The 12,172-nt window shown below is 47.6% G+C and overlaps 1 protein-coding gene across 7 annotated transcripts in view; it reads right to left on the bottom strand.

The window, feature by feature from the left end:
* Positions 1-5,219: 5,219 nt before the first annotated feature.
* Prkag2 (protein kinase AMP-activated non-catalytic subunit gamma 2) overlaps positions 5,220-12,172 on the bottom strand; it is a 267,184-nt gene continuing 260,231 nt past the window's right edge. For 5 of the 7 annotated variants that reach the window (XM_038318269.1, XM_038318270.1, XM_038318273.1 and 2 more), the window contains 3 exons: positions 11,784-11,930; positions 9,091-9,184; positions 5,220-6,178 (listed from right to left, as the gene is read on the bottom strand). In XM_038318269.1, coding sequence (XP_038174197.1) covers positions 6,144-6,178; positions 9,091-9,184; positions 11,784-11,930 — 276 coding nt within the window. In that variant the 3' untranslated portion in view covers positions 5,220-6,143. The remainder of the gene's footprint in view (positions 6,179-9,090; positions 9,185-11,783; positions 11,931-12,172) is intronic. The other 2 variants (XM_038318272.1, XM_038318271.1) reach the window with 1 other exon arrangement.

Genomic DNA, 12,172 nt, shown 5'->3' with positions numbered 1-12,172 from the left:
GTTAGCTTGAAACTCTATTAGATCCAGATGGCCTTGGACTCATAGAGATCCACTTTCCTCTGCCTCCCAAGCGCTGAGATTAAAGGCATGTGCCCCAACACCTGTTGAATGTATTTTTCAAAATGACATCTTATTATTTAGTGTGTGTGTGTGTGTGTGTGTGTGTGTGTGTGTGCGTGTATGTGTTTTGCATGTGCCTGGGTGGAGGTTAAGAGACAACTTGCAGGATCCAGTTTTCTCCTTCTGCCATTTGGGTCCTGGCGATCAAAACTAAGGTGGTCATCTCCAAAGCCACAGAGAAACCCTGTCTCGAAAAACAAAAAAACAAACAAACAAACAAAAAAAACTAAGGTGGTCAGGCTGCAGAAGGTACCTTTGCCTACTGAACCATGGAGGTTTCGTCCCACAAGAAAGTAAAAAACAAACAAAATTCACAAGTTGGGGGCTATTGTTCATAGCCCTAGCAGATGAACACTTTCATTTCTTTTTTTCGAGACAGGGTTTCTCTGTAGTTTCTAGAGCCTGTCCTGGACTAGCTCTTGTAGACCAGGCTGGCCTCGAACTCAGAGATCCTCCTGCCTCTGCCTCCCGAGTGCTGGGATTAAAGGCGTGTGCCACCACCGCCCGGCTAACACTTTCATTTTTTGAACCAAACTTTATTCATATTATCAGGATTATGAGAATCCTCTATATACTTCCTTAATGTCAACATCCAGTCAGCATCTCTGAGTTATCAAATCATTTTAATGGTCCCACATTGAATTTGACTAATGGAGTCTCATCATCCCCTCTCCCTCTTTTGGCTGTCTTTTACTTTGCCGAGGAGTATGGGTTGTGTGGAGGTTGGCCTATCGCCTCTGTCTAAGAGTCACCATTGCTGTGATAAAACGCTATGATCAAAAACACATTTATTTGGCTTAAACTTCCACAGCACAGTTCATCACTGAAGAAGTCAGGACAGGAACTTAAACAGAGCAGGACCCTGAAGGCAGGAGCTGATGCAGAGGCCATGGAGGGTGCTGTTTACTGGCTTGCTCATCATGGCTTGCTCAGCCTGGTTTCTTATAGAACCCAGGACCAGCAACCCAGAGATGGTATCACTCACAATGGGCTGGGCCCTCTGCCATTGATCACTAAGTGAGAAAATGCCTTACAGCCCTATCCTACAGAGGCATTTCCTCAACTGAGGCTCCCTCCTTTCAGGTTGTAACAAGTTGACACAAAACTAGCCAGCACACCCTCTCCTTGGTTGGGCTTCTGTTTCTGCTTTTTCTAGCATTATGTCTTAGTGGCTTGAGCAGATTCAAGTTTGATTTTTATTTTATGGTTCATAAAACATGACAGATTTGACTATGTTTGACCTGAGTGAGGTCTTCCTTCCTTTTCCTTTAAAAATTAAAGTTGGCCATGAAAAGCCACGAATGGCAGCTGTTTCACCTGCTCTCCTGGCTTGTAAGCCCAAGTTGGATGGGATTCAGGGGCTGTCTCTTCATTTCTCCCACCATAGGACTTTTTGCTTACCTTGTTTCATATACACTTCCTACTTCCTCTTAGGAGGAGGCCTCATTAAGCCTATTGGACAGACCTGGAAACCAAACCCAGAGGAATAATCTGCCAGAGCGTTGTTGCGTGTGGACTGTGTGTCTGTGACCTTCTGAGGTCAGCCCAGGAAGCAGAAAGAGGTTTTGACAGCACAAACCTCTAGCGTCCCTGTGGGATCATTCGTTTTTTTGTTGTTTTTGCCTGAAGATGGAATTGGCTTAGCTGGGCGGTGGTGGTGCACGCCTTTAATTCCAGCACTCGGGAGGCAGAGGCAGGCAGATCTCTGTGAGTTCAAGGCCAACCTGGTCTACAAGAGCTAGTTCCAGGAGGCGGGCTCCAAAAACTTCAGAAAAACCCTATCTCAACCCCCCAAAAGATTGGCTTGTTTTCTTGATAAATTCTTTATGATGAATAAACTCAATGGATACTTAAGTTCTACTCTCAACATGGAATATTTTTTCCTCTACAGAGACCCAGTATAGTGAGCACTCCCAGGGAGATGATGGCATCCACTGGTACCCAGGATAGTACATACTCCCAGGGAAATGATGGCATTCACTGGTACCCAGAATGGTACACACTCCCAGGGAGATGATGGCATCCACCAGTACCCAGAATGGTACGCACTCCCAGGGAGATGATGGTTTCCACTGGTACCCAGTATGGAATGCATTCCCATGGAGATGATGGCTCCCGGGAGTAGGAAAAAGAATTCCCCGGCCGTTATTCAGCGTCAAAGTGCCCTTTTCTGACTCATAGGTGTTTCTATGTTTCTAGGATTTGGGTTTTAATTTTATTTAATGCCGCCCATCCTAAAGAAAAGGTGAGCATACATGTCAACTTTGCAGAAAAACAGCTAGCTAGGCTGCAAAGGGAGACTGGGCTGCTGGAATGCTGTACCACAAGCCGGGCTAGAGAGAGGCTGCAATCTGAATCCAGCATCTGCAGACTCCCGAGGATGGCTCATTCTGTCTTCCAAGCTCCTGGCACTGCCGAGAGTCTGACTTTTCTGGGTACATGGCTGCGTCACTCTGTTCTCTGCTGACGTCACCACAAGCCTTCTCTGTGTTGTCAGTGTCCAGATTTCCCTCTTACAATAAGGACACCAGTGTTATTGGATTAGTGCCAACCTAATGACATCATCTTAACTCGATACCTCCACAAAGACCCAGTTTCTAAATCAGGTCAACGTTGCCAGGTAAGTCAGGCACAAGGATATCAGAGAGTCCCTTTGGGGAGGCAGTTCAACCCTCTACAGCCATGTAGGACAGGATGCTGTGAACTCGACCAAGCCATTAACATGCTGCGCAAGAAAGATGTCATGCGAGGGCAGACTTCATACAAAGATGGGGTGTAGCTTGGTGGGAGAGGGGCTGCCTAGTGTGTGTGAAGCCTTGGGCTTGGCCCCAGCACTGAAAGAGAGAAAGAGAGAGGGAGAGGGAGAGGGGGGAGAGAGGGGGGAGAGAGAGGCTGGCTTGTGGTAGCAGAGAACATACCGAGCTCTGGGTTCAGTCCCCACTTCTGCATGCACTGGGTGTGGTGGCACCCGCCTCTTATCCCAGCACTCAGGAGTTACAGCCTGGAGGACCAGGAGTTCAGTTATCTTGAGCTACGTAATGAGTTTTATAGGTCAGCCTGGGCTACCCACTAGCCTGTCTCAAACAACTTTAAATTGCTTCCAGGTTGGATTCATAGAGCCATTAGCTAGCAGAGGTCTGAGGCCGAGAAGGCCTCACTCCCTTAGCCTCTTGCCCTTTTCTGCTGGCTGAGACACTTCTAGAAACTCTTCTCACGTACCTTTGCAGGAGCAGCTCCTGGGGCGAGTCCTGAGCAAAGTGTCAAGAGCAATGGAGGCCTGGGGGCCACAGCACAGGAGAGGCCTGGGAGGAAGCTGCTCTTATGAAGTGTCCTTGGCCCTGTGTTGCCCAGCCCAGGGCTGGACATAGGGGAAAGAACAGTCCCGTGCCAACCTCAGGGGTGGCAGCAGAGCCTGGCAAGTATCAAGGGAGAGAGAAGCTAGAGGCTTAGGAGAAAACTTCTAGCAAACAATCTATGAACCAGCCCATCTGGGGTCTACATGAGTGCGTGCTCAGAAAAAGAGTGTTTATGCCTGAGGACTCGCGTTCACGTCCAAGTCATTCCAGAGCAGATGTACTGAGCATGGCGGGGTAGTGGGGTGGGGGAGGGGGTGGTGGTGGGGAAGGCCCTGAAACTGGGAAGGTGACAAATGGTTGGAACTGGTGCTTTGTGATGTGTCTTACTGGAGGGGGTCAGGTGACTTCTTGACATTGGCAAGTAGGGACAAATGTGGGTTATCGTATTCCCTGTGAAAGCACTTCAGGAAAAGTGATGTGGGGTGGTGTCACTCAGATGCCCCCACCTAGTGGGCTTGTTTGCTGATGGGCCCAGGGCCGGGCACCACATGAAAGGATTGGGTGAGCATATGGCAGGTGTGCTCAGGGAGAGACTTGAGTTTTAGGACTGGTTAGTAGCCTATGATGCTTTGTTGCTTTCTTTCCTTTTCTTTCCCTTTTTTTTTCTTTTTGGTTTTTCGAGACAGGGTTTCTCTGTAGCTTTAGAGCCTATCCTGAAACTAGCTCTTGTAGACCAGGCTGGCCTCAAACTCACAGAGATCTGCCTGCCTCTGCCTCCTGAGTGCTAGGATTAAAAGTATGCGCTACCACCACCTGGCCACTTTGTTGCCTTCTTTCAAGTATTAAGCTACCACTGTTTCCAGAGAGGCTATGTGTGTGCTTGTCATTTATTTGGCCAATAGGGAATAAATTGACACCTCCTGTACAACACAGTGCACCCATGTATATGTACACACACACACACACACACACACACACCTGCGTGGCAATCCTTTTTTAAGACGGGTCTGCTGCCATTCCTGGCTTATGTAACAGGAGACTTGTTTTTATCTTACGAGTGTTTGGTCTACATGTGTGCCAGAGATATGCAATACCCGCAGAGCTCAGAAGAGGGTGTTGGATTCCTGGGAGCGCGAGTTACAAATGGTCGCAAGCCACCATGTTTGTTCTGGGAACAGAACCCAGGCTTTCTGTAAGAACGGACAGTGTTCTTAACCTGAGCCACCTCTCCAGCTTCTGGTGTGACAACCCCTAACTAAAAATATGTTTTTAAAGCTGGGTGTGGCCACGCGTCTTTCATCCTAGCACTCAGGAGGCAGGGGCAGGTGGATCTCTGAGCTGGAGGCCAGCCTGGTTTACTGAGTTCCAGGATAGCCAGGGCTACACAAACTCTTCCTCAAAAACAAACTCAAACAAATGTTTATATTTAATAATGGCATTAATGAACTAAACCTTTTAAAGTTCTTTTCTGGTGGTGGCTAAAAAGGAGAAGACAATTCACGTACTTTTCTTATTTGAGAAGAAATGTAAGTGGGAAACTCCATGTAAAATATTTTCTTTCTTTTTTCTTTTTTTGCTTTCCATGTAGAATCTTAATTGGAACATGCTCAAATACATAGAATTTTAAAGAACTTTAGCAAACTGGTAGGTAGGATTTATTTTAATTTTCAATCTGGGAAAAAGAAAACTCCCAAAAAGCAAACCACCAAACTCTGCTCATATATGCACATGCGTGCACACACACACACACACACACACACACACACACACACACACACAGTCAACATTTTCAGAGCACTGACATGAGGGAACATTGTTTCCCTTTAATTGCATGACAATACTGTTTTATGTGTCACAATAAAAGTTACAAGCATCTTGTCTGCGGTCACACAAACATCATGAGTTTACATTTCAACACACAATAAAAAAAACAGACGTCTTCCAGCACTTCCTTCCTGTGACCACGGCCCGTTTCCATAAACATTTAAAAACCCAACAGTGGCTGTTTTGGAAGGCATAACCTTTCCAGATCCAAACTAAAGTCATGAGAGATTTGCCATTTAAGAGAACAATTGAGATTTTATTCGTAGGTTTGGTGAAGTCCATTCACCAAGAGATGCGTAAAAAAACTGCACGAAAGTAAAACTAAATAGGACGGTGTTGCCAAGCCAGCCTCGCTGGCACGGCGGCCAGGCCAGGACAAGCACTCAGAACCATCACTGGAGTTTTCAGTTGCCTATATTAAAATTACAACTTTTCCACAAACCGAGCGAAAAGCAAGAGGTTGGGTAAACGGTTTGAAGATGTTCACATTCGGGCTGTGGGTCTCTTCGGCAGCACTTTGGGGCCTGCGGCAGCAGCAGTGACATATTGCGTGTTTGGACATAAGGCACCGTGATCTGGACGTGCCGTTCACTCACTTTCGGTCACCCGTTCCATCCCAGTGACTTCTTTGAAATGAAAAGTAGTACTAATTTCAGGACACAGTGCACTTTAATGACAGACAGCATTGGAAATCCCTCGGCCGGGGGTCTGAGGACAGCCTTTGAACGCCAAGCCCGAATCTTTTCCTATGCTTACAAATCCCTGGAAAAATACCCATCGCCAAACCCTGATATACATTCTTAGCCATTTATTTTCTTCTATTGCAGCCAGTGTTCATGAGGCAAAACGGGCCCCCGAGACTTTGTTCAAGTTCTCCTTTGAGGGTGCCTACATTCGCAGCGGTCATTCAGCCTCCGGCTCCTTCTGTTTGGCACCTGCTGGGAGATGGAAAGAGGAGGTTCCAAGCTCAGGCTCTGGGCAGGGCTCTCTGCAGAGTCGATCCCGCCCAGTGGCTAAGGACGGCCAGAGGTGGGAGGACTGGGTAGCCACAAGAGCCCCACCCCCTCCCACCATCACGTGGGCTCTGATCTTTATCACATCTTGACATTGTAAATGTCACATTCCCTAGCTAAAAAACTAAAAATAAATAGGCAGTCATTTCAGTCTCCATACTTATATATAAAAACATAACGCATCTAGGAGAGCTGTGTACAGCAGCTACTGGCCCCTGCTGGTTTCCCACGGGATGGCAGGCACAGCTACCGCACTACCTACAGCACCTCCCTAGCTTACATCTGGCCTCTTTTTCAAAATTAAGTTTAAAAAATTTTTTGTGTATGGGCTCTTTGCCTAATGCATATCTCTATACCACGTCTGTGAAATGTGCAAGGGGGCCAGAGAGGGTGTCAGATTCTCTGGGACTAGCATTGTAGACAACTGTGAGCTGCCATGTGGGTGCTGGGAATCAAACCCAGATTCTCTGGAAGAGCAGCCGGTACTCTTCACCTCTGAACCATCTCCAGGTCTTGGTTTTCTGAGGCAGGGCTCTTGCTATGTAGCTCAGTCTGGCCTCTGCCTTCAGAGGGCTGGGATCCACCTGTACCTTCTGTGTCAGGCTACATATGTAACTTTGGAAAGAGGTTAACAATAGATTAGAAGAAGAAGCTACAAACTGTAGCTCTTACTGTCAGATTGCTTCCTGGTGGGTGCAAATGCAACAAAGACTCATCTGAAGTGTGAGTTCCACTACTGCTGCTGCTAAGACTTTGAGAAAGAGAATATGTTACTGTATTGAGCAAGTATCCATATTAGAGTGGCTGTGGCCACGTCTGCTAAGTTGCTTTTGTCACAGTGGCTGCCCTTCCCTGAAGGAGCATCCTGTAAGCATCCAGCTGCGCTGCTCACTGTGGGCAGAATGCCTGTATTTGCATGTATGTTGTGGTTGCACCTCTTGGCACATCAGGAGGGAGACAGGCTGTAGAGACAGCTCATTCTACAGCTAAAGACAGGCAGACCGGACTGTAGAGACAGTTCAGAGGTTAAGAACACTGGCTGCTCTTTCAGAGGATCCAGCACGTGGCAGCTCCTGACTGTAACTCCAGTTCCAGGGGATCTGACACCCTGACACCCATGCACATAGATGGGGTGACTGGGACTTGGCCTCTCAGTTTCCATGTATAGCACCACTATCCTGACCTGTAAGCATGCTAGTTACCTTGCAAAAGTGAGCATCCCGAGTTCCATGGGAGCTCTGCTCTAGACATTAGAACATTTCCCCCAATGAACCGTTACCTACCATCTTTTGAAAGATACTAGGTTATTTCCAACTTTGAGCTGTGGTGGTTTGGATGAAAATGGACCCCAGTTGGTGGAACTGTTTGGGAAGGAGTAAGAGGTGTAGCCTTGTTGAAGGAGGTGTGTCAGTTGGGGTGGGCAAAATGCTATGTCATTCTTCCTCCCTCCCCCACCGCCCCAGTTAGCACTCTCTCTGCCCGTTTGTAGATCATATGTGGGATCTCAACCACTTTCCGTTCCCATGCTTGCCTGCCTTCACGGTCCACACCATGATGGTCGTAGACTCGCCCTCTGAAACTGTAAGCCCCACCAAACTCCTTCCTTGTAAGTTGCTTCGGTCCTGGTATCTTCACAGTAATAGAAAGGTAACTAAGACAGGTTGATAGCATCAACAGAAAACAGACACCTGATGCCTGGTTGTTCAGGATTGTGAATGTCACTGTGAACTTCAGCCAATCAGTGTAAAAATGACTACAAGAGGCCTGTCTACAGATGTGTGTTCCGGATTCAGCACGTGGGGGTGGGGGATGGGGCCCCACACAAACATCTCTCAGAAGTTCTGCATGCTGCTGGCCAAGATCCCTGAAAGGTAACTCTTTACTGTGGCTGGCTCTGTGGCTTTTGCATCTGCAGAGTCAGGCAGGACTGCAACAGTTGCTGGGGACTCTTATGGTGGGTAGTTTTAGGGAACAGACTAATTACAGAAGCTAGCTTTAGCTGAGATTGGTTTCTGAAAAAAAAAAAAACTGCTTTTAAAGAAAAGCAATACCACAGTGGGCACATAAATTATTAACTGCTGGAGTTCAAATTATGTGCCACCTATTGTCCTGTCTGTCTGTCTGTCTGTCTGTCTGTCTGTCTGTCTGTCAGGGTCTGTGATCCTGTGGGAAAAAAGCTAGTTGGTTTCCATGATGGGGCTGGAGAGGTGGGGTAGGGGAGGCAAAGAGAATGTGAAGGAAGGATGTGGCAGTGTTTTAAGGTCTCATCAGGCCACCTCTTACCATAAACACATGGCCAGCTCTGTGCCGTCCACCCCTGCACCTCTGTGTGCTTTCTAGAAACTTTGCTAACCCAAGCAGAACATTAACTTCAAGCATGAAAAGTAAAGCCAAAACGGTCTGTACACAAAACCCTGCTGTGTGGGACATGGGGGCAGGGTGTCTTCAACACCTCAGCGCCTGTCCTGGAAATCTTGGATAGAAATAAATCTATCTGCCAGGAAGTCGTGGCACATGCCTTTAATTCCAGGACTTGGGAGGCAGAGGCAGGTGGAGCTCTGTGAGTTTAAGGCTAGCTTGACCTACAGAGCAAGTTCCAGGACAGGCTCCAAAGCTACACAGAGAAACCTTGTCTTAGAAAAGAAAAATCTATCTACCTACTTACCTATCTACCCACCCACCTTACTGAGACAGGGTTTTTTTAGTAACCCTAGTTGGCCTAGAGCTCACTATGTAGACCAGCTGGCCTCGAGCTCAGAGATCCGCCTGTCTCTGCTTCCAGAGTACCAGGATTAAACTCATGGGATACTGTGCTGGCCCGAAATCTTCATTTTTACCTGCTGGTGTGAGGATCAGGGCTTGCAGGATGTCTGACAGGGAGATAATACCCACAATACTATCTGCTTCATTCACTACCACCAGCCGATGGACCTGCAGAGAGAAAAGCCCAGGTGTGAGCTTACCGTGTGTGTGTGTGTGTGTGTGTCACACTTGCCCATGCAGGTATACATGGAGGCCAGAGGTTGATGTCAAGTTTTTTTTTTTTTAAACTGTCCAACTTTTTTTCCATCCCCCGACACAGGGTTTGTCTGTGTAGCCTTGGTTGTCCTAGAACTCACTCTGTAGACAGGCTCTCTGTGAGTTCAAGGCCAGCCTGGTCTACAAGAGCTAGTTTCCAGGACAGGCTCCAAAGCTACAGAGAAACCCTGTCTCGATAAAAGCAAAACAAAACAAACAAAAGTCATCTTCTTGTCAAACAGGCTGATAGTGACACACGCACCCTGGCTCTGGGAGGAGTCATCTGGTAAAGGAATTTTAGTGGCAGACAGAGTTGAGACATGTAACGTGAGAAAACAACTTAGTTACATCCTTATTTCCCTTCACGGCTTCTTTCAAACCACAGATGTCCATGGTCCTCCACCACAGCACACAAGAGTGTTGGTATTACTGGACCCAGCAATTGGCCTTTTCTCATGGCAACACACCGCTAATGGTTTTCAACATGAACACTCTCCTACAAAGCGATCTGTAATTCTCATGATGGATTCCATCACAGATCTCATTCCACTGCCATCACAGGGAGGGACGACACCTTTCCTAGTCCTGCTTCTGACCTATGGAGGGCATATGATTCTAAGGACATTCATGAGACATCAGGGTACATTCCCAAGTATGTTAGAACCTCCTAGAAAATAAGATTTACCATTAAAATACTGTGCTAAAGAGCAATGACAACAGCTGGGGAGGGAGACGCTGAGGGATGAACTCAGATGCCACATGGAGGCTGGCCTCTGTGGGATGGCAGCTGGACTCTAGACACTGGGCGCGATAGGACAGAGGCTGGACTACATGGGGCTCGTTCTGGCAGCAATGGTTCTTGATGCAATGTACGACTTCACAGCACATGCCAGTACGTGACTTCAGCAGCACACATGCAGATGTGACTAGAGCAGCACACATGCAGTGCACGACTTCAGCAGCACACATGCAGTGTGTGACTTCAGCAGCACACATGCAGTACGCGACTTCAGCAGCACACATGCAGTACGCGACTTCAGCAGCAAACATGCAGTACGTGACTTCAGCAGCACACATGCAGTACGTGACTTCAGCAGCACACATGCAGTACGTGACTTCAGCAGCACACATGCAGTGCACGTTCAGCAAACATGCAGTGCACGACTTCAGCAGCACACATGCAGTACGTGACTTCAGCACACATGCAGTACGTGACTTCAGCAGCACACATGTAGTGCACGACTTCAGCAGCAAATATGCAGTACGTGACTTCAGCACACATGCAGTGCACGACTTCAGCACACATGCAGTGCACGACTTCAGCACACATGCAGTGCACGACTTCAGTACACATGCAGTGCACGACTTCAGCAGCACACATGCAGTGCACGACTTCAGCAGCACACATGCAGTACATGACTTCAGCAGCACACATGCAGTGAACGACTTCAGCACACATGCAGTGCACGACTTCAGCAGCACATATGCAGTGTATGACTTCAGCACACATGCAGTGCACGACCAGCAGCTAGCTTTCACTGTGGAAGTCATGGTTGCCTCTGAACTAATTAGGTGCTTTGTCTTAGTGCACGCACCTGCATTTTTAATATTGAAAAAGACCTTGTCACTGGGAGTGCACTTTATTTAGTAGGGAATGTTCTGGAAGTAACAGAACTGTATCCTTCAGTCCTTGAGTATGACATTGGAGGACAAGGGACAGGAGGGGACAAGGGCACACTGGATGCCACTCCTAGCCCTGTCTGAGAAGAAAGGAATGGTTGTGGGAATGAGAAGGTGGATGATACACCACAGTGACCTCTTTTCCTTCCTGGGAACACTGTACAAGCATCGAAGTCCAGGCAGTGTTGGGGTGGCTGCTCGGGCTGGGGAGGCCCTACAGTTTACTACTCACTTCACTCAGGGACAGAGAGGACAGAGAGGACAGAGAAAGGAACTTAACTTTGAAAAGTTTTGTCTGTGGCTGGTGAGATGGCTTGGGGTAGAGTGTATGCCATGTAAGCCGGATGATTGGTGTTCAGTCCCCAGAACCCACATAAAGGGGGAAGGAGAGATCTGACTCTCACATATGTGGGTGCACGTGCAAACACACACGCACACACACACACACGCATGCACACACACATGCACACACACACGCACACACACAGACACGTTTCACTTCACCTTATTATCATTCACTTTGTTAAAGTAACATTATTCATTTCTGCTTTGACTTCAGATACTCTGACAGGATGTATTTACTGAAAGCGTCTGGGGCCACTTTTGTTTTCTCAAGTGCACATTTTTTATACTCTGAAAGTATCTGCACTCACAAAAATTCACCAAATTCAACTCAACTCAGTACGCCTTCGTGACCGTGTGCCAAGCACTGTGCTGGAGTTCAGAATGGCCATGAGCCCACTCTTATCCCGCAGAAGCCATGGCCTGCTCCCCAGGGCTGTCTCTCGACCTCCCAGGCCATCCATGTGTGTGCTGGGCTGGGGTCGCTCACCTCGGCTCTTACTATCCTGTCCACGATGGTCTCCAGTGTTTCCAGCTTATTGCACTTCACCACACCCTCAAAATACTGTGAGCGGTGCTGCAGGGCCTGGGTCACCGTGATGTCTAGGTTATTATATGTTTTCTCAGCAGCAAGATTCTGTTAAGAGATTAATAGAAAAAAAGATTACATCCTTCATTTCCATTTGGATGAACGAGCGACCTGATTCTTACAAACATTAGCATGGAATTTGGTATTAAGAGTTCTCTTCCCAGCTAGTATCGTGCCCTCAGCATGGCTGTTTCAGTCATAACTAATTATGGAGAAATGTAAAAGCATTATGTTGGTAGCAAGGGGGTTTGGACCCAGAACCTCATGCAGACAAAGCAAGTGCTCTACCA

Source organism: Arvicola amphibius, chromosome 2 (genome assembly GCF_903992535.2).
Source record: "Arvicola amphibius chromosome 2, mArvAmp1.2, whole genome shotgun sequence".
Taxonomy (NCBI): domain Eukaryota; kingdom Metazoa; phylum Chordata; class Mammalia; order Rodentia; family Cricetidae; genus Arvicola; species Arvicola amphibius.
The sequence above is the reverse complement of the archived record's forward strand: the minus strand, read 5'-3'. Positions and strand labels throughout refer to the sequence as shown.